General features: G+C 40.3%; 3 protein-coding genes across 4 annotated transcripts; 2 read left to right on the top strand and 1 right to left on the bottom strand.

Moving 5' to 3' along the window:
* Positions 1–46: 46 nt before the first annotated feature.
* On the top strand, positions 47–10,436 carry LOC5521345 (rap1 GTPase-GDP dissociation stimulator 1). Of its 2 annotated transcripts, XM_032366325.2 has the most exons (16): positions 47–305; positions 1,752–1,874; positions 2,027–2,152; positions 2,673–2,822; positions 3,230–3,361; positions 4,053–4,184; positions 4,320–4,469; positions 5,915–6,046; positions 6,301–6,380; positions 6,532–6,589; positions 6,891–7,016; positions 7,969–8,007; positions 8,569–8,706; positions 9,152–9,277; positions 9,736–9,864; positions 10,092–10,436. In XM_032366325.2, the coding sequence occupies exons 1-16, from the start codon at positions 191–193 to the stop codon at positions 10,232–10,234; spliced, it is 1,899 nt and encodes a 632-aa protein (XP_032222216.1). In that variant the 5' UTR covers positions 47–190; the 3' UTR covers positions 10,235–10,436. The 2 variants fall into 2 exon arrangements, with proteins under 2 accessions (XP_032222216.1, XP_032222217.1); XM_032366326.2 differs by lacking the exon at positions 7,969–8,007.
* A 3,756-nt stretch (positions 10,437–14,192) lies between these two features.
* Positions 14,193–17,227, top strand: LOC116604258. The gene has a single exon (XM_032366327.2). The coding sequence runs from the start codon at positions 14,890–14,892 to the stop codon at positions 15,676–15,678; it is 789 nt and encodes a 262-aa protein (XP_032222218.1). The 5' UTR covers positions 14,193–14,889; the 3' UTR covers positions 15,679–17,227.
* Positions 17,228–17,860: 633 nt separating this feature from the next.
* Positions 17,861–21,753, bottom strand: LOC5521346 (ribosomal protein S14, mitochondrial). Its single transcript, XM_001641105.3, has 2 exons — positions 21,594–21,753; positions 17,861–18,458 (listed from the first exon to the last, which is right to left on the bottom strand). The coding sequence occupies exons 1-2, from the start codon at positions 21,727–21,729 to the stop codon at positions 18,085–18,087; spliced, it is 510 nt and encodes a 169-aa protein (XP_001641155.3). The 5' UTR covers positions 21,730–21,753; the 3' UTR covers positions 17,861–18,084.
* Positions 21,754–21,769: the final 16 nt, after the last annotated feature.

Raw genomic sequence — 21,769 nt, 5'->3', positions numbered from 1 at the left:
TTGACCCCTGACGGTAAACCTGTGGCCGCGTTCGACTTGGACGATGTTTTCATTTTCGCTCGCCTTTCGAATGGTTTTATCAGTCGAACAATCTCGAGCGAACTGCCGTGTTGGCTTCATGGATGTACTGCAAGTGTCAACCCTATCTTTGATAGGAAAAAGCTACTGATCACCAATTTTAGACATAAACATGGACGCAGAACTAGAGGAGCTCTTTGAACGCCTGCAAGACCATGCGAAAGATGAGGGAGTCATTGATTCAAAGAAGTTTGATGCTATTATGAAGTTACTGAAATCCAAACAAGGTAGATCTCTAATCTCTAGTTTCATTACAAGGCCAAACAAATAATCACTATCTTTTTAGGCATAAACTAATTAGTAAAGCGTCCATTGAATGTTTGCTAGTCCATTTAGCCGTGTGACGCCCTCGCATGAAAACAGAGCTCGTTCTGTTCTGAACAACATCCTTGATCACATATTACTTATTACTAATAGCTGTTAATTCACGTGCGATGACAGCTAATTTTTATTCAGATCTCAGATTATTGCATGAGTTTAGTCTGTCTATTGTTTCTTAGCAATCGCTAGAAGACCTTAATTTTTCCTACACGCCGAAAACAAAGGCCACGGTTTTAAGAATGCGTTGTAGTATAGAAGAGAGAGCTCCAGGTTGTTCTTTTGATTGTCACGGTTGAAGGGCTTCACTGGGTCTTTGTATCTAACACTAGGGTGCGACTCGTAAACTCTAGATTCTTATACACTTTAAGGCTTGATATGACCGCAAGGTATTTCATAATAGTTGTGCATGTTTACCATTTAGCATTTAAAGGCCATTTCAAACCCCTTGAAATAAATAAGTTAATTTACTTTAGATTGTAAGAAGAGCCTTTATCACTTTCTTGAGCAGAATTCGATCTTCCAGTTCTGTTTGTCAATAACATTTGTTTCTAGCTAGGCCGTTATATTTTGGCTAGGTACTTAAGGTTAAGGGAGTTGGTAAACAGAAGTCAAATAGATTCTTTAATAATGATTTCGTCACTCTGCATTTTTATTGATTGGCTGTAGAAAACATTACGCATCTGGGGTTTCCAATACTTATCTTTTGTACTGCATTCGCCATATAACAATAGGACAAATCTGTCATAATCACACCTTATATTGTCTTAAAATTCCTTTTTATTACCTAATTATTATTTACACCAAAAATAATAAAGTTTCCATGTTAATGTTCTAGTTGCTCGTATCAATAGGGTTTAAAGTTTATCACTTGGAGCTCAGGAAAGATATGTGTTGACCTCTTCAGTTTACGTCACAATTGAAGGAACTCAGAGATGGCCTTTTGTATTCGAAACAGCATAGAACGTTTACTGCTGAATTATAAAATTAGGGCAGTGAAGATAGAACAATTTTTTTTGTAAAAGCCTTTGCTCATAATTGGCATAGATATTTTGTTGTATCTTGAGTCATCGAAAAGAAACATTTGTCACCTAATATAGAATGCAATCATTGCATGCCCAAATTAAATAAGCCCATCTGAATAAATCCCATAAAAATTTCCTTGCAAAGTCTAGACATTGAACAAACACCCTGTAGCATCCTGTTTAAAATGGGTTTTACATAGACACAAAACGCTACTGACACTTTATAAGTCCACCTGATTTGAATTTAAGAAATAAAGTACACAGTATATGGCCTTATTTTGAGATTTAGTGGAAAAAAGTTGATGGTTAATTTTTTTACTTTTTTTATAGAGGCACTATTAGTGACAACTATCCAGAGAATACTTTCTGGATTAAAGAACACTCTTATTTACATTGAGAGGGAACCAGACAAAGCTCTTGTGTTTGACATGGTTGCAGAACTTGCTAAATCAGGTCAGTATAATACCAGTCTTTCAAGTTTTCTCGGTCAATCCTGTATCAACAGATAATCATAGTTTAGAGGTTTTATCTTTTGTCAATAGAGTTCTAGCTCAAAACATTTTCTTGGCTCTAGTTTTATAGTAATTTATTTTCTATTATTGCAGATGAAGTTAGGGATTTCTTCGTTGATGCTGGCTGGATTGCTTTAGCCCTTGACCACCTAGAGAATGAGGATGATAATATTGTTTTACATGCCTTGCGGTCAATTGGAAATATTTGCTTTAATAATGGTAAGTAAGGATAATGATTTGATGGTATGTAATTTGATAATCTAGTTTGATCCACCATAAAATCTAATGCATTTACTACGGTACCCATTGCCTGAAGTTTAAGCACTAGGCAGGGTTTGGGGGCTGGTAATATATCCTGCTAAATTTCAGAATACTGTTCGCTAATAATTGTATTTACTGGCTTGTCCGTTAAAGAAATTTAGGGGTGAAGTCCCATTGTAAATGTTTATTTGGACAGGTTATTCTGAAGCTGCTCCATATATCCATATTATTAAGTGATATCTCAAAGTATGTTGTGACTAGTGGGGGAGCTTGAACCCTTCAGAACTTCACTGTTTGCAGGCTTGCTTCTCTCTCCATTTATATTTGCCAGATGCCTGTTAATCAGGCGGTGATAATGAGGTTGACATTCTAAGCATAGTTTGGATTCGGCATAGCTAGTCCCCCTATTTTATACCTCCTTTTCACCCTTGTTTGAGGTATGGAGAATTGCATTGACTTTCATTGTGTTGCATTGCAGATCTAGGAAGAAAAGCTCTCCTTGGGGCCAATGGTGCACATGATATTGTTAATAAATTACAGAGGCTCAATCAGAATTATGACCCCTCTCATGATAACAGAATGGATGTTGTCACATGTGGGTGTGTGCTGAATCTTGCCACGGATGATCGTAAGTTCACATTAAGCCTCTAAATTATTGTTAACACCTCTTTGGTTGGTGAAATCATTCAAGGGATACTGGACTAGGTGCAGACACACACCTTCTTGGTGTGGCAAACAGCTTTACTAGATCTTTCACATGTCAATCCGGACTTTGCCTACCCCAAGCATTTTTTTCCCACTCCTATGTTTGATTCGGTGCATGTTTCAGCCAAGGTATAACAAGAAATGCAATGTTTAAACCAAAAGAATACACCTTATCTTATATTTTATAAGAATTTTAAACTATTTCCACTCTCCTTCATAGGAACTGTCAAAATGATACCAAAGAATAGTTTTTAGTAACACGGCCAATCATTACATAACTCCTGTTTTCAATCATTTTGGTGATCATAAGTGTTATTGCATGTTTTCCAGCTGAGGTTTCCCTAGAAATGGTTAGTTGTGGCGCCATGCCTTCTCTTCTTGGACTAGCACGTCAGAGCATCTCCAGTAACCCTGTGCTGTGCAGGATGGCTGTGTCTGCCATTTCAGTCATCATCAATTCTGGTAGTGACCTTAGATACCAGGGTGTAGCCAGGATTTGCTGATGGCAGGTGTACAATAGAGTTGATAAGGTGGCCTCGTTTTCATGCGCTAGTCAACCCTTAATTCACCTGAGTTCTTGTTTCTGAGAATAAGACTAAATCCCCCGCACACATAAATGGATATAAGCAAATCTGACTGTTTCTTAATGGACCCACAATGCTTTTAGGCCCTGGCCAGACAAGGTCACATGTTACTGGAAACATGTTTTCCACGCACATGTTTCCTCAATGTTTCCTAGTTTGGCCACCACAGAAACATTGTTGCGCACAACACATTTTGTGTCCAGGACACAAAAAATATTTCCACAGCAAGGTAGAAACATTTAATGTTTCCAAGCGTGTGGAGACATTGTTTCCCGAATGTATCCTCGTTTGGCCACCTTCAGAAACATTTAGTAACGTTAGCAATCTTCCCCAACGTTTAGCAAACCCCCCCCCCCACCCCCCTCCACCTCGGTTACCTTTCCTCGTGTGTCCTCGTTTGGCCAGGGTCTGTTAGGGACTTGTGGTGGAAGAAGGGGAAGTAGTGCTGTTTGAGGGCAGGTGGTTGGTACTACTAAATCTTCTACTGCACATGCTCAAAGACGGGTTTATATTGCCTCCAAATACCTATTTGTGCTAATGATAACATGAACTTTTCTTATTGTTTTAAGTCGAAGGCAAAGCGAGCTTTGTAGAGAATGGCGGCCCTGGGGTGCTGATAGAAATTCTAAGACAAGGGACAGATGACGAGGAGTTATCTTACGTAACACTAGAGGTTCTCAGCCCGCTAGTAATTATAGATGGTATGTAGTCATGGCAACCAGGATCCGACCATGGCCATATTTAAACAGTTGGTTGCCACCGACACCCAAAGATTGCTAAGCTTCTGCGCCCTACAGCAGCTCTTAGATTCCATGAAATTTAACATTTGTTTCCAGATGATATTAAAGTCGAGGTGGCGCGTAGCGGTGGAGCAGCGTCCCTGACGCAGGTCGTGGCGGATTGCCGTGCGCAATACGATACAGATGAGAGCAAGAAGTACCGTCTAGAGACAGCCGCGGACATGATCGTCACAATCCTCACGGAAAGTATGTATACTCGGTCAACACTCGGGTATGCTCGGTCAACATTCGGGTGTGGTCGGTCAACACTCGGGTATGCTCGGTCAACACTCGGATTTGCTCCTCGGCCAACATTTGGGTCCGTTTTGTTTCCCTTGTTTTTTTAAATGACAACCAAGACAAAACCCCTTCGATGTATGTAAATGTGTTAGAAAATAACATCAAGCACAATATTTTGTTTTGTTGTAATGTTTAATGAAATTCTCGAAGAAATGCGTTTTTGATAATTTTTCCGAAATCGAAAATAATTTTGAACCAAAATCGCAAAATCTCGCGAAATATGCCGATCCTTTTTTGCGAAATTAAGTGCCCGCGAAATATAGTAACAATATGGTAATCAATAGTAACTGGAAATTGTCAAGAATTATCCTCTTCGTGAAAATATTATGCTACCCGGAACTAGGAAACGGCGCAAAACGAAAAAGAGTTCATTCTTCGGCCTGTGTTTTTCCGATTTCGATTGCTATGACATGACGGAAAAACCGCAATTCGAGATAGAGAAAGAAGACACAATTTCTTACAATGGCCATCGGTTCCTTGTATTCCTGACTGATTTTTGAAACACAAATAACGTGAGGCCGAAATGCACATACCCAGATTTTTGCTTTTTAAGATATTTTTTCCTTGATCATCCTTGCGCTATGTATGAGCTCAAGGACGAAAAGCTTAAATTTCAATGACACTTTACAAAAAGTCGCATCAATTTTAAAATAGTCGCATTTGATATTTTGTTTGCTATTACTCACAAAGTACTTAGAGAAATTTTCCGCCTTATAAGATCTGAAATGAGCTTATTTGAAGCGTTAAGTCATGTTTTTCCGTCATGTCGATTGCGATTATCATCAGTACGTTATCTTGACGTATTAGAAATATGATTTCGAGGTGAAAGATCGTGATTCAAAATTCACGAGTATATGAAACATTCGCCACCGTGGCGAATGTAGTTAGCAATAGAATTCGCCACATAGGGAAGGAATTCGCATTTTGCGAAGTGGTGAGCGCTAGCGCTCGGTTAACATACGAGTAAAGCTCGAGTGAATATCGATTTACAGTCGCAGGCCATTCAACTGCTCGGTAACATTCGGATAACAACACTCATATGATCCTGGAGTGTAATGACAATCGGCCAACACTCCTGGGCGTAATTATCCTAGGTCAAAACTCGGAGGTAACGATCAGGATATGCTTGTGTTTGAGTAGCATCTTTGTAGATACGTTACGAGCTTAAACTGACGCCGTGAACAGCTCAGTTTATCATTATCATCAACATCTAAGCTTTCGCCACTAACTTGTTATCCCAGACTGAGTAAAGAAAAGGGTACCAGTGATATTCTCTAGGCTGATAATGCTAAAAACAACTTGCCCCACCACCACCGTCAAACGTCAACGTCTCTGTGTGTGGTTTGTGTCAGATGTTTGCATGAGATTACTGTTTGAAAATGGAGAGGGAGTGGTGCTGAAGGAGTGCATCAACTGGCTTTCTTCCCGGAACCGCCACCTCGAGATATCCGGAGCGCTTGCGCTAGGGAACTTTGGTCGATCGGGTAAGCACGCTAGAAAACTTTATTTATAATATTTTTTGGAATACAGTCATTTTGAGTCGACGCGGGCCACCTTAATGCGGCAATGATACTAGGGAGTTGTCACTACAAAGAAATGTACAGGCCGACCCTGACCTTGCTTGTGATTGCTGTCTGACGCTTCTCTTTTACCAAGCTTTTGATGGTAAAAGTCTTCTTGGAAAAGAAAGCAAATCTGACCTCTTTATTTTCTAATAATTGCTAATCTCATTTTTCAGATGAAAACTGCATCAGGCTCGTGGAGATAGGGGCCCATAAGTATCTGCTGAACCACATAAATGTAGCCCAACAGCGACCGGTGAGTGACACCTGCCAGTCATCCCATACTCACATTGCACTACGATAACTTGGCCCACATTTAGTTGCCACGAGAAACTCGATATTTTGCGATAGGAGAAAACAACTTATTTTGAATAAAATCCTGATAACTCTATCTTTTTTTTTTAAAGGATCCTTTCAAGCATTTACAGGCAGTTTTTGGTGCTCTTAAAAATCTCGCTCTTCCCGGTAAGTCCCTTAAAAGTCCTCCGGTCGACTCTTAGAATAACAACCTTAGATAAATTTCCTTCTGATTCTCCAGCGTGCTGCTTCATTTCGCTGTTTTTTTTTTTTTGCCGTGTCTATATCTTACCGAGCAACCATCCCCTTTGTCGTGTCTATATCTTACCGAGCAACCATCCCCGCCTAATTGCTGCAATAGGCGGGACCATCGAAAAATCACTGTTCGCCCCCAAAATCAAAACACTGCGGTATCACTAAACTTTGTCGTTCTGTTATGACGGTAATGACGATTGTTGTTTGTTTTCAGTACCTAACAAGTCTGTGCTCGTAAGAGACGGGTGTCTAGAAGCGTGTTTGAACATGCTGAAGTCCCAGTCCCCTATCATCCTCGCCAAAGTCCTGGGCACGATGTGCGCGATGATGATGGCTCCCAGTAAGTACAGAGCGCTACCCTCCCCTCCCCCCTCGGTTACCTTTTTTCGTGCTTTCCGTAATGCCATGGAAGAGCTATTGTGAAATAAATCAATCAATCAATCAATTAATTTTTTTCTTGTTAAAACTAGGTTATAATATACATTAAGTGGCTTACCGTCAGATACAGGAGAAGGATCGATAGATAGTTTACAAGATTGGTTATACGCTGGATAATCGATGTATAGTTTACAAGATTGATTATACGCTTGTCGCTTTTACACCATAGAGGGGAAGTATCTTGAGAATGGTGGAAGCAAAGCTCCGCTAATCTGTCAGTTTTGGTGTAGATTTTGTATGGCAGTCCTGAAAATCCAGATAGAACTTTAAAGTAGACGCCAAACGGCCATGATAGTCAATGATAGTTGGAGAGAGTTTCAACTATCTTGTGCGTTTGGCTACCAACTATCATGCACTAACATCGACTATTGTTTAGTTTGAACATGTTCAAATTTTTCGTGATAGTTGATGATAGTTTTTACCGTTTGGCCGGGTGAATGGTAGTTGACGATAGTAAATCGATGCTCAGCAATATTAGGCTCGATAACATCCAAAATTTACTTAAAAGTATCATAGTTCATTCGTAACATTTCACGAAAAGTCGCTGTGTCCTCGACACGAAGCTCCTCTACCATCTCGCGCGCGTGACAAAGCAACTCTCATCCACTATCGTTCACCGTTTGGCCACTACAAAGACTATGATACTTGATGATAGACTATAATAGTTGATGATAGTTGGGTCCCCGCCAACTATCATCAACTATCTTTATCGTTTGGACGGAGCTGAACTGGCTCATGGATACTTTTGTTGTTGTTATTGCCATCATAATCATAGTCATTTTTGTTGATGTCATGATTGTTGCCATATTTCGAACATCTCACTCGTGTAATTTCTCATTCATTTACCTCGCCAGGAGCCATCACACTAGAGAACCAATCATACTCAATCACAGGTATGACGTCAGTCATGTTCATTCCCATCACTGCCATATATGGCCATACACGAATCAGCAGCAAGCCATACAGAGGCGGCGGCAGCAATTTTTTTATGGGGGAAGGTTAGAGGTGGGAGAAGTGAACATAAAACATTTGAACATAGAACATTTGCAAGTTTAACACATGATCCATGCATTTGTTTGAGGTTTGACACTGTAGAACCTTTAGAAATTTTCGCCGCCACTATTTATTATTACACATGTACATTACACAACAATCGGCTGAATGCTCGGTCACGAATGGTAACCAGACTCACGACATAGTATTTGTACTCCCACTGCTTTTACGCGAGCATCGCGCTATTAAACTTGTTAGCCGATTTTCTCTATTAACGTCTGTGTGTTTTCCGGGAATATTTCCAGTAGACAATTAGACTATATCTCGCTTTGACCAGCGTCCGTTTGAGCGTCCTTAAGTAGCGAGTTGTATGTCATATTATTACTTCTTTGTACGAGTGCGGGTGTGGATGCGTCGAACTAATAATTAAAAACGTTCACATATTTATATTTTATTGTTAGGTGACATAGCAAACAGAATCATGAACATGAAAGGGCAGTTGGAAGTTCTGGTTCGTCTCAGTAAAACTAGTAACGAAGACGTAAAGATGGAGGCTTGCCGACTTCTAGCCCTCTTAGTGAAGCAAGGACAGTCAACAGGTCAGCAAACACACGACACATTTTTATCGCTAATTTGGTTTAATATTCTAGCCCTGTAAATCAAACACACCACAAAGCATGAGAACTGAATGGGATTTACTTCATGTTTTTCATTTTACCCTATTTTTCTTGCCCTGTTTGTTATATGCTACAACATCAACGACAACAAAAAATACAGCTCACAGCTTATGAGATTCAACACATTCACTCCTATATCGACTAGAGTCGGCCGAGTACTTTCACACGGAAACGAAGGCTTTATAGTTATTTTGTAGTTAAAACAGAAACTTTAATATAAAAATGCTAAATATTATATCAGCGGATAAAGGAATCTCCCGTTTCCTACACAGTATTTAGCCATTTCTCGTTTTAATCCAGGCCAGGGGTTGTTTTGTTTTTAATAATAATGTTTTATTGTAATATATCGTAATATATCGTTTTTCAGAGATCTCGAACAAGATGATAATGGCAGGAGGCCTATCCTCGATCATCGAGGTGATCTCATCACCCAAAAACGTCGTCCAAAATGAGGCTCTTATAGCGATGACCGTCATGGCCTCGACCGTGAAAGGTAAGGCTCGCCCTTTTTGTAATTTAATTCCCCACCCCCTCCACCATCGTATGTAGTGCACAGGAGGTCAAGGTGATAATATGAAACGGACCTTTTAGACAAACCGAATTACTTGTACGTCGATCCGAACGCCTGTACACTGTTTCAATCTATCGGGATAATAAGGTGGACAAATCAGCATTGTTTCATCAAATTTTAGAGAAACAGATTCGTTTGCACATCGACCCACATCGATGTGATCGTGGCAAATTATGTCAATTTTGTTTTTAAATATCTGGCCACTTGTTTTCGTGTACGCGCGCACACGGCGGAACCCATCATCTTACGTGTCCTGTGTGTTTGTGATTCTTATACAATGTTTTAACTGGTCATTCGTTTCAGGTTATGTACACACACATCTCGACTTGATGATATTCGTGTGTATCTTTGTGACATATTCATTAATATTTTATTTAAAGCGGAGTTCTATCCCAAGCTACGAGAGACTGGTCTCATGCATCAACTTATCAAGCTCATTCGGGAAAATCGGCTGAGCGTGCAAGCGTGCTACAACTCAATGGCCTACCTAGAGGCCCTTTCACTTCGAGGTAAGATAGGCACCTCCAACATAGAGGCCCTTTACCTTGGAGGTAAGATAGCCACCTCCAACATAGAGGCCCTTTAACTTCGAGGTAAGATAGGCACCTCCAACATAGAGGCCCTTTCGCTCCGAGGAAAGATAGGCACATCCAGCATAGAGGCTTTAAAATAAGCACCTTTAGCATAGAGGCCCTTTCGCTTCGAGTTAGGATGATATATACTTTTTTGTCCGCAGAGTACTTCGTGCGAGACCTACAAGTAGCGGGCATCAGCCGGCTTCTCGAAGACCTGATGCACCATCAGGACGAGAATATCCGAAAACGCGCGCTGATCATGCTCACTAGCATAAAGGCGAGGCAGCTACAGGAGGATCTGTGAGCAAAGAGCGGCCACCACATGTGACCTGTCACGGTCTGACTCTAGGGCGCGTCTGTGAGGTGACCAAAATCCCCGCCGTACTTTAGAGATTTGGGTATTGGGATGCTCGCGTCGGACAACTTGAAAAAAATTGCTCTGAAAAAATTAATTGTCTTTATTTCATATTTTAAAAAATGTGCGAATAAAAAGAGGGACAGTTCTATAGCCGCTTTACAATTTATTTTCCTTTGAAAGTGAGTGCATGAGAAAGCATGTTTTTCTGTTCTTCCCGCCTAATCTACTGATTTTGATATTGTTATGCTGGTTGTTTTCCTTTTGGTATTCTAGCCTCATCAAAACATATGAAAGCTATCGGCACCGCGTAAATCAAAGCGCTTTTTCAGATAATCAGGGCAGCGACCGTCACTATGGCTACTATGCTGTATTCCCTGGGAATTGTACGCAAAAAGAGGGAAGAAAAACCCAAATCGTACACATAGCACAAACTACAAGGGCATACAACGACACCCCCCTTCCCTAAACACGTATTTCGTCGTTTGAATATGTTCTGATCCCAAAAACACGCTTAAAAATTGCTGGGAAAAATTATCTGTTCCTTTTTACCGGGAGGGCGACCATTCCTTTTTCCCCAGCCAGCATTGGTAAGGAATTTCCAATCAACATAAGCCCTGTCTAATAAAAAAACTTTCTGGCTGTTTCGTAAGCGCTGAATAAGTTGCTTTTTGTAGTTATTATTTTGCCGCCAAAAGCCGGAGGGCACGCGAGCTTGCCACTCAACTCGATCGTTTAGATCGCGCGCGGAGCGTGCCTCGTGATCCAGGAGAAAGGCACGCTCGCGAATTATGCGTTATTTCAAATAAGAAAACACCAGGATCAAGCCTGCTAACACCGAAAGCGAAAGAAACAAACGCAAAATTCCATCACTGTCCCACGTCGTTGGAATTCAAATATTCTATGCCAAAAAATAAAGTCAAAGACGTTTCTCGCGAAACAGCTAAAGCCAAGGACAAGTGGGAGACGGTGTGCAGATCTCGCCAGTGGATTGTCCCTTTCATAGAGACGGACCTCACCACCTCCCTAGCGTCAGGGATCAAGGTGTCGTTATGGTTACAAGCACATGCTGTCATTTTTGAACATCACAGGAGCCGATGCGGTACAGTAGCGACCGAAGCCGGCCCGAGCGACGAGTACGCATGCGCCAGTCTTGCTAGCAGTCTCTCAAACATGAAGTTCTAGAGTGAATGGACGAGTAAAACATGAAGTTCTATATGAGTATATGCAGGAGTTTTTTATATGGATTTAACATAAAACTTTTCTCGGGATGGAAAGTGCGGAAACTAAGACATGCAAGCCCCAGTATGACTTGTGTTGGTAGAACAGACGTATACAGGGTGAAAAGAGGTAAAAAGAAAGCTATGGTAAATAAACTCTAAACAGCCCGCAATACAAGTCAATGCAAGTCTTTGCGGTATTTTCATGTTTTTCTATGTCGTCACTTAAGCCCGCGGGCTCAATACGATTAAATGTGTGACAAAGCCTTCAGCTTCATCTATATTTTCGTATGCTGTATATTCTCTTGAAAGGGGAATGATAACCAAGCCCCTCCCCCCTCTTGCTACTGTTGCTCTGATACTTTTCGGGATGCTCACACTCAACCCGAGCTAGGTTATGTAACGTAGAACAGACCATAGATATGTGACTGTTGAATGCTGAAAAGGGCGAACACGCATGATTTAAGCGCGCATTACCACATTTTCTTTTAGCACGGGAATGACTCCAACTTTATGCGCTGATGTCGTCTTCAGTTTTGCAAGCTGTGCTTTTCCATGTATTTCCTTTTGAGAAATATGCTTACCGCTGGGTACTACGCCTCAGGATAGAGTAGATCTTTGATGTTGCTCATTTGTTTTATATCATTATTCATTTCAACTTTGCTACAAAGCCGGATACAGCGAAGGGTCTCGTAAGCTTTAAATTTTTTTACTACTATCCGTCTTGCGCGAAACTGCTGTTTGAGTTTATTTTTAATAATGACATCTTGAAAATTGGAAAAATACAATTCCTCATGTATTCTTTTGTGCATAAGGATTAAAATCAATCCATTTAAGTTGTAAGATTGGCTAAATTTTTAAAGTAACTCCTGTAAAATTCAATTTAAACCTTACATTCGTCATACAAGTGGGTATAGTACAAACATTTTTAAAGACCCGTTCGCGTGACGTAATCGTGTGGTTTATGCGTGCTGACGAGACTGTGTTTACTAACATTAGTCATAGCTTTTTTTTCCGTCGCTTAATCTAATCCATCATATACAGATAGATGTAATAGTCATAGCTTTTTCTCACGCGTGCTCTCGTTCCTGTGTTTACTAACGTTGGCGTGCAGTACATTTGCTCGTTATCCGGTGTTTACTCTCAATGGTGCTAAATGCACACTTAAGGGAGACTGTCCTCACGTTCAATTTAGAGATGTTTTGATCAGCGAGATAGATTTGAATACGTCATACGTCGTTACTCCTCAAAATCTTGAAATTGTTTCGCCCGTCGGTTGGACGGGAAGGTTATTCTTGGAAATAGTGGTTGAGTACGCTACAGTCCGGGGATTTATTTCCTAATAGTACAAACAAGCTTAGAAAGCCAACAAAAAATAATGAATGGGAGAGACGGCAAAATATTTTTCCCCTGTTTTCAAATAAGAAAAGAGCACGACGCATTGTATTTTATTTACAACAAATTTGAAAATGTTAAGGAAATAGTAGCCAAAACAGTAGCGTATGGGGTAGGGTTCAGGGGGCTTACCCCCCCCTTGGGCGGGGTGAGGGAGGGTTTACCCCCCTTGGGCAGGGTAAGGGAGGGTTCATGGTATACCTTTACTATTGTCCCAGTACTAAGTGTCTTTAAAGTGCTAGGATGACGAAGTTAAACAAGATAGACCAGGTACTCAGAGATAGACCAGGTACTGGGAAAGACCAGGTACTCAGAGATAGACCAGGTACTCAGGGATAGACCAGGCACTGGGGAAGACCAGTTACTCAGGGATATACCAGGCACTGGGGAAGACCAGGTACTCATAGATAGACCAGGTACGCAGACCAGGTACTCAAAGATAGACCAGGTACTCAGAGATAGACCAGGCACTCAGGGATAGACCAGGTACTCAGAGATAGACCAGGCACTGGGGAAGACCAGGTACTCAGAGATATCCAGGTAATTAGGGATAGACCAGGTACTCAGGGATTGACCAGGTTCTTAACAGGTACTCAGGGATAGAACAGGTAATCAGGGATATACCAGGTACTTGGGGATAGACCAGGTACTCAGATCAGGTACTCGGGGACAGACCAGGTACCCAGGGATAGACCGGGTACTCTGACCAGGTACTTAGGGGTAGACCAGGTACTCAGAGATAGATCAGGTTCTCAGGGATAGACCAGGTACTCAGGGATAGACCAGGTACTCAGGGATAGATCAGGTACTTAGGGATAGACCAGTTACTCAGGGATAGACCGGGTACTCGGGGATAGACCGGGTACTCTGACCAGGTACTTAGGGGTAGACCAGGTACTCAGAGATAGATCAGGTTCTCAGGGATAGATCAGGTACTCAGAGATAGACCAGGCACTGGAGAAGACCAGGTACTCAGGGATAGACCAGGTATTCAGGGATAGACCAAGTACTCAGGAAAAGATCAGGTACTCAGGGGTAGACCAGGTACTTAGGGATAGACTTTGTATAAATTAGGTAAATCTTTCTCAAATGCAAAGGGGGTAGTATATCAGTCTAAGACATTCATCTTTAACTCATTATTGTACGGTTTAATTAGCGCCGATCGCGTTACTTCGCGGTTACCGAAAAGTTCAAAGTGCAAAAACTCAATCAAAATGCTGACGTCATACACGCGCGTCTGTGCTCAAAAAGGACAAAGCTGCTATTCAACCCAAGCTTACTTTATAACCGGCTAAGTTTTTGGTTATTATAGCAAAAGTATTCGCAAAAGGGTCCGAATGATCAAAGTTCCTTTACAATAATTAGCTAGCTGCGACACCATTTGACAGACTGAAGTGTATTTGCAGTTTGAATGTCGAGACAACGGCGGCAAACAAAGTGTATTGGCTTTTTTGTTTTTCTATAAACCATTATACGTGATTTAAATAATTCATTGATTCAATAATTATTTTACCTAATTGTTTTTCTAGCTAAGCGCGTAAACAATTAATGTTTTTTTTATGACTCGATCAAGAGACTGTTGAAAGACTATGGGGATTACGCCCGATTAAGCTAAATAGTATTTTGCTCCCGCCTACACATAACAACAATTGACCATGACCGAATAAAATCGTTAAAATGCTTTGGGGAGCCGGATGGATACTGTCAGCGTTTTAGTGGCTGATGGTCCGAAGCGAAAAGGCGGAGCTTTATGAAGTGTCACAGAGCCTCACGTCCAAATACTGCGTAACAAGTAGAAAGCAATGCGACCTGCGTTACGTGTTCCGAGGGCGCCAAACGTGTCACCATGCACGCGATTAAATACTCCAGGAATCAACTATAAAACGTGAGGATTGCTTCTACGATTCGGTTAGCAGACAAAAGTGCGCTAAAGATAAGGATAAACATACGACGGATAAAGAATACTAATAACTAGGCGTGTATATAGTCATGCTACACAATAGTCGGGTATCTCCAGAACTAATGGCAAACCAAGAACATGGACACGGTGCTAGGACTGCCACTCAAGCAGAAGCAGGAAACGAGCGACGCCGTGCACAGAGGAGAAAACTCAAGCGCTTCGTAAACAAGCTCCTTGTATTACTGGGGTTTCTACTGATTATAGGATGTTTTGTAATGGCGTCTTTTGCATATATTTTCCTAGAAGACTGCCGCGGATGCTCGGATGATGCCCCCGAGTTATACATGGCTAAGGTGTTTCGCTTTTTATCGGCTGCCCTGTTTCTAGTTGGTGTTTTCATGGTGGCTTTCTCGGTTTGTAACTATCGCGATAGTGCGGGAATCAGCCGATATGGGGACTCGGATAATTTACGGAGAATTTCATTAGAGACGGTTGCGTGTGTGATCACTGAAGCAGCGATGGAAAAATCTCCAGCAAGACTTTTATCAGGTGGGGCAAATTCATCCTCGCGTTTAAATAGTACTGGTGTGTTGGGATGTGAAATAACTGAATTAACGAACGGAGGAGCGACATCGGAAACGTCAGGTGGTGTTATCAACCAAGCTGCGAGTGTGTCAAAGCACAGACTATTTCGTAGACTAAGCAGTTTAGCGATCCCTAGGACTCTAGATGAAGACTCTGCCAACCCCCCACCTTCATATGAGCAAGCGCTCAACATGGCTTCACGAACTGAAAGCGCTACACCAACACAACAAAACAACACCGTGCCAAGCAACGCAACACCGCCTTCGACGCAACAGCGAACAGAGGAAAGCTGATAGTTTGAAATCAATCCTTTCGATAAAAGCATTTTCGTATTTACATTAAACGAAACACGTAGGTCGCGTTTTTAGCGATTAAACCGCGATTATTGATCGTTATAATTTCCAATATTTAACAAAACAAAAAATATATTTTAATTAAACTGCGAAAAAATGTTTTTTTCTGGTTTGCCATGTAATGTCGCTTCTGTTCAATCAAGAAATGAATTTGATTTTTATTGCCGTCACGTCTGTTTAGATATTCGAAACTCAAATATCATGCCATTTTAAGAAAGATGCTTATTTAATACAACTTTAAATCACAAAAACGACGTCTGTTTCAAAACAGCCTATTCCTGTGGATGGTCGAATGTTTTTTTTTTATTTATGTATTTTTTTGCGGTCACAAAGACGACAAGTAAAAAAGAGTTCGCTGTCAAATAAATAGATTGTCGATAATATCTAAGCCTCCTTTGCAACCCAAGGAAAAAGATTCTCGTAAAAGGGATCCCTTGACATCCGCTTGATCAATCTTTTAACCTCTAGAAGAAACGCCAAAGAATCTATGACATCCGTAAGACATACGACGACAGAAAATCAGTTTTAATTTCCACTCGTGACGCCACAGCGTGACTCTGTAACACGTTCAAATTAAACATTTGTTATTTTAAACATGCTTTGCCGAGGGACCATATTTTCTTTGAGTTATCAATTTATTTATTGTTCACGGAGCGCGTCGTGGGTGCACTGCATAAAGGCTGGTTCTCATGACGATGGAGACGGAAGCGTAAGAGTCTTAAGCCCCGTGCAAACTGCGCCAGCACCTGCCAGACTGACAATAGGACAAAAGAAATGTCAAAATGGGGAATGGACTTTCTCACATTTACTTTGTCTTGTGGTCAGTCGAGCAAGAATTCGCCAGCAATGCTGGCAGGTGCTGGTGAAGTTTGCACGGGTATGTCGCTTGGGAACTGTCATGTTTCGACGTAGTCTTGTGCCCATACCCCCTCGACTAATCGGTTAATTTATGCTTATATTCCGCTTATGCTTACGTCGATCCGGTTTTCACGCGACGTAAGCGTAGCATAGACGTAAGATTGCGCTTATGCTTGCGCTTAAGTCGAGCCTGTTCTTACGCGACATAAAGACTCTTACGCTTTCGTCACTCGTTAGAACCAGCCTTAAAACAGCGCGACAAGGTCACAACACTGAAATAGAGTTTAGACCAACATATCCTTTATGATCATTTCCTCTGCAAAAAATTCTGAACGGGGTCGAACAAGAGGAATCAATTAATTATCTTAAATGATGACAGACCGCCCAGAAAGAGCAACAGTTAGGCATTGAACCCGAAAATAACAGAAAGGTACCAACTAACAATTGCTACTTAAACTCCAATAACCCTTCAAAAAACAAAATGAAATCTTTTAAAAGAAAAGCATTCAGGGTTACTAGCTTTTTCGATGACGACGTTTAAAAACTTCTTGGCGATAGGGACTTTAAGATACGAGTACGGCTACAGAAAACAATGGTATTAATTTGAGAATTAAAATGCTGCACGTGAAAATGCGCTTTGTCTGATAGATTTCCAACCGTTCTCCGCCAAAACACGAGGTGAAACTCCAAGTTTTACGGTCTGGCGAGTACGTGTTAGGTTGGAGTATAAAATCACTTTTCACTGTTTCCTATCTTAGAAAGAAGCTTACGGTTAATTTCTGTTGGGATTTGATTCAGAATTTAATAGTAGCACGTGAAAATACGTTCTGTCTGATACATTTCAGCCGTTTTCCATAAAACCACGACGTGAAAACCCCAACTTTCACGGTCGAGGACGCGGACGTTTGCACTGTAAACTCCTCTAACCACGTTCGCTACTGTAGAAATAATATCTTTAGTTTATTTTTATCTGTATCTGACTATAACGTTTTGCTTATTCCATTGCAATTAAATTATAATTGATTGCCAAGCGCCAACGCATCTTTTTCGATCTCGTTGTCCTAGCCGTCGCCGTCGTTCGACGGAAAAAGAATCTATTAAAATCCGAGATATCCGAGATATGTTAGTGTTAATGTTAGCTATGTGTAGGTAATGTTTGATTAGTCTCAATCGGTGGCATTACGTAAGAATGTTGCCCTGGTGTTAAGGTCCCTAATGACGACGCACGCTACAGTGACCACCTAGCGATGACCCTAAATGACACTTTCCAGCCAATCAGTATGGCAAAGAAATGCTTCAATACGCATCAGAACAAGACGGAAACCTTCTAGTTATTAAGTTTGTGCCAATCAATACTGATTCTTACATTATTGTCAATCTTCTTTTGGTCGTCACTGCTTGTTCACATCACACTATATCAGGAAAAAAAATACTTGTCTTGTCAGGTGGAGTTTTTTCACCCTTGTTCCACGATGCTATTGCTAGTGCTCACCACTGAGCTTTCTTGACACCTGCTATCTGCCCTCTCTCTGCAAAATACCTAAACATCATCCGAGACACACGGAATCGCCCAACTATGCCCCTCCCCCTGTCCGTCATAACACATCTGTTACGTATACGGGTCAAGGAACTGTTCAGGGGGAGTTCCTTCATTTCATTTGCAGCATTTTTACGCACACCAGAGGGTAGGATGTCGCTCTTCTTGATCATCCTGAGTGCGGCCCGCTGCTGTTCAAAATCCTTGAACATCTCCCGTCTCTTGATGTCCCTTCTGCCCCATTTCTTGAGATAATTTGGTTTGACATAGTATTTCTCTTGCCTTGCACTTGTAGAGAAAGATTTGAGGCTCATAACACCATATCCTGAAATAAATAATAAAAACAATGTATCTATTCAACTACATAACACTGTATATAGGTTATACAGCTATAGCTAAAAGTTGATTACACCAAAAATGGATGCTTGCTTAAGTTAAGCTTAAGACTGGACTTATTATATTTCATTTTTGGGTTGCAATGGGGCACTAATTTGAGAAAGGGCTTTTATAAGCCAGTTCAGAGTTTAAGGATTGAAATAATTCCACATTAATTTGGAGCCATGACACCCATTCTACGCTAAATGTACACATTACGATTAAAACCTGTCTTTTTGTTAAAGTGGACAGGATATTATCCTACAAGATAACATACTGATGTTTTTCCAAGGTACAAAGCTAGGCCTTTTAAACGGTATACAGCTTTATTGAGTAAATATTCGCCATTTTGCTGCAATTTGACTTGGAAGCTGCCAGTTTTGCCCATTTTCTCATGTCCACAGCCGAACTTTCAATAAATAGCCCTGGCGGTAAGAAGGTTAAGTCCGGCAAATCAGTGACATCACTTTCAAAATGACCAGAGCAACGTTTTTTTTCCTATAGAAAAAATGATAAGCTATCATTGTGCCTTCCCCCCCCCCCCCGATTTTTGATGCAATGACCAAATTTTTTTAATAACCTCTGTTACCTCAATTAACATATATTTTTTAGGAGTAAGTTTGGATGATAGATGATATTACCAAGCCCTGAAGCCAATGGTCCGTATTTTTTAAAGTATTTTTTTCTTGAGAATTGGTAACTTTGAGAAGTTAATTATTTTAAATAATGCAAAATTGGAGCGTAGAGATAAGAGTTTAACCTCTGTTACCACATTTTTTCCAAGATCGAATATTCTCAGTGGATTGTGAACTTTGCACGTTTTACAACTGATTGATATGAACAAAATACAATATAGATATTTTTGCTAAGCGTGAATTAGAAGATGTGACAGCAACAGATTGTTTAAAAAATAACCTCCATTACCCTGCATTACTGCATAACCTCCGTTACTACGAGTTTAGGACCTTCAGTTTCTGGTCAAACAAATCAGCTTTTTTTAACCTTAATGGAATTTTTAGAGCCTATAAATATATTTCAAGTATTAGCCTTAATTCTTTGGGCTCTTTTCGGTTGGTTTATGGCTCAATTACATCCAGCAAAATGCTCTTTTAGTCAAATATAGTACTTCCATCAAGGTTGAGTTTGCACGCAAATGACAATTGCAATTACATTTCTAGATAATAGAATCGGAAGTGTAAAAGAAGAAATACATTTCATAGGTTTTCAGTAGAAGATACCTACATTTTGGCTTTATGTGATCTTAACTTACGAGAAGATAAAAACACAAAAGAGCGTGTCTATCTCCTTAAAGAGGAGATATATGAGATATATAGAGGAGATATATAAACTGAGATAAAGTTCCTAATGCTCTCAAATCTAGTTATTGCCCCACATCAATGTATATACCCAGCACACACTTTATAAATTTCCATTGGCGAAATTGTTTGTTTTGCTCAGTTTTGTGCAAGCCAAGATTCAAAACTCTACAAAAGAGTTTCAGCGCACTGAAAATTTATCATAGTAGTTTATATTTTCAATCATTCAAATGTTATTTTTTCTCTTTCAATAGTTATATTGTTGAAATTCTTACAAAAGTCTCTCTTCAAAAGATTGCAATAGTTAATTTTTCTATTATAAAGTGCAATGGCATCCGGCTAGTAACCTCTGTTACCATGTGAGTTACTTCAAAACATCTTTTTAAATGCAATGAAGTAATTGTACCATATGTTTTAATTGTCTTAAACATATTTGCCCAGGGCTATAAAAAAGGGGTTTCATATAACCTGTAGTCCCAATTACAGAAGTTAATAAGAGTTTAAAAATTAAAATATTATTTCTTTACGATTTTCGGTTTAATTCAGCTATCAGAAAAGAATAAAAAAAAACAAGAATCTTGATGTTATATTGTGCCTTTAGCTATATAGATTGAGCCAATAATACTTTTGGGAATTTAATAGCATGCCAAAAAGAGGTTTTGTTAAAATTTTAGAAATATTATGTGTGGTTTCATTGTTTCAAAAAATAAACTTAAGATTGAAATCATAGTTATAAAACAACCTTACACCACATACCTTTTTTGTTTTTAAAGATTACATGCTACTTTTTTTGGGTCCTGTATACTGAATATTTTTACTTCAATTTAAGACACAAACATTAAAAAAAAAGCTTGTTATGACTTTTTCCCAATATTCCACACCTCAATGTGTACATTTAGTGTAGAATGGGTGATGAGGCCTTAAGGGGGGTGCTAAATTGAGAGGGAGCAATTATATGAAGGGTGGGCTCTCAAATAAGCACCAGGTAAATTATTTTTGCTTGTGATTTTCTATAGTATAATTGTTTGAACAGCAAAATAGATACATACACTTACACTTGTAATTTTTAAAAATATTAAAAAATTTGAATTGTCCTTTTGGAAATTATTCATTTCCTGACCATAAGCTTTCAGTCCTGGCAGACAAAAGCCTTTCCCTTTTTATGCCTAGAGAGATTTTGAGAACACCCATGAGGAAAAGGGTACATTACCCTCCCCACAAAGGGTGGGGGAGGGTAATTTTTTTTGTTACATATGGCTTTCTGGCAGCCCAAAGGGGGGTTTAAACCCCCTAAAACCTCCCCAGGCCCGTACCCAGGGGGGGGGGGTGCAGGGGGTGCGAACGCACCCCCCACAACGGCCGAAAGTCCACTTTTGGTTTTCAATAGACGTGCTATTTGTAGACAAAACTAAAAATCATAAGCTAGATCACTCTGGTATGTAGCCAAATCCTACAATAAACGTCCCGTGGAGATACTGCAAAGGCATAAAAAATCCCTTTTTGTTCTTTCTGAGTTGGTTAGATTTTTAACAGAGAACTCGCCCCCTCCCTCCCTCCCCCTCCCCCTGCCCCGGAAAAATTAGGTCCACTTTTTCAGATTCCCCCCCCCCCCCCAAGAAAAATCCTGGTTACAGGCCTGCTCCCCCTATATCCGCTACTGAAGCTTCTTGCATACTACGTGATACAACGTGATACAATAATAAAACTTTCAGTAGTTATCAAGCGATCATTTCACAATGCACTTGAACAATTAATGCATATAACTGTACCTTTTGTTACAGAACGTAGATAGCCATTTGAAGAACTAGTTAGTCCCCTATTAGTTTTAAATAGTACAGCTGATCTGGTAATCTGAAGCGAAATCGCTTGCAGTCTGTTCGTCAAAGCCTTCAGCGCTCCCGCCATCTTGGATTGAAAGCGAGGCTGATGGCGGGCGCATAACCCC

Source organism: Nematostella vectensis, chromosome 2, assembly GCF_932526225.1.
Source record: "Nematostella vectensis chromosome 2, jaNemVect1.1, whole genome shotgun sequence".
Taxonomy (NCBI): domain Eukaryota; kingdom Metazoa; phylum Cnidaria; class Anthozoa; order Actiniaria; family Edwardsiidae; genus Nematostella; species Nematostella vectensis.
This window is presented reverse-complemented; position numbering and strand designations above follow the sequence as displayed.

What these genes read in the sequence shown, in the direction of transcription:
- LOC5521345 (XM_032366325.2), top strand. Translation starts at nt 191, where the DNA reads ATGGACGCAGAACTAGAGGAGCTCTTTGAACGCCTGCAAGACCATGCG. An exon ending in AGGGAACTTTGGTCGATCGG is followed by an intron (nt 6,047 to 6,300) that starts GTAAGCACGCTA and finishes CTCATTTTTCAG; the next exon opens with ATGAAAACTGCATCAGGCTC. An exon ending in GAAGCAAGGACAGTCAACAG is followed by an intron (nt 8,707 to 9,151) that starts GTCAGCAAACAC and finishes ATCGTTTTTCAG; the next exon opens with AGATCTCGAACAAGATGATA.
- LOC116604258 (XM_032366327.2), top strand. Translation starts at nt 14,890, where the DNA reads ATGCTACACAATAGTCGGGTATCTCCAGAACTAATGGCAAACCAAGAA.
- LOC5521346 (XM_001641105.3), bottom strand. Translation starts at nt 21,729, where the DNA reads ATGGCGGGAGCGCTGAAGGCTTTGACGAACAGACTGCAAGCGATTTCG. An exon ending in TCTACGTTCTGTAACAAAAG is followed by an intron (nt 18,459 to 21,593) that starts GTACAGTTATAT and finishes TATTTATTTCAG; the next exon opens with GATATGGTGTTATGAGCCTC.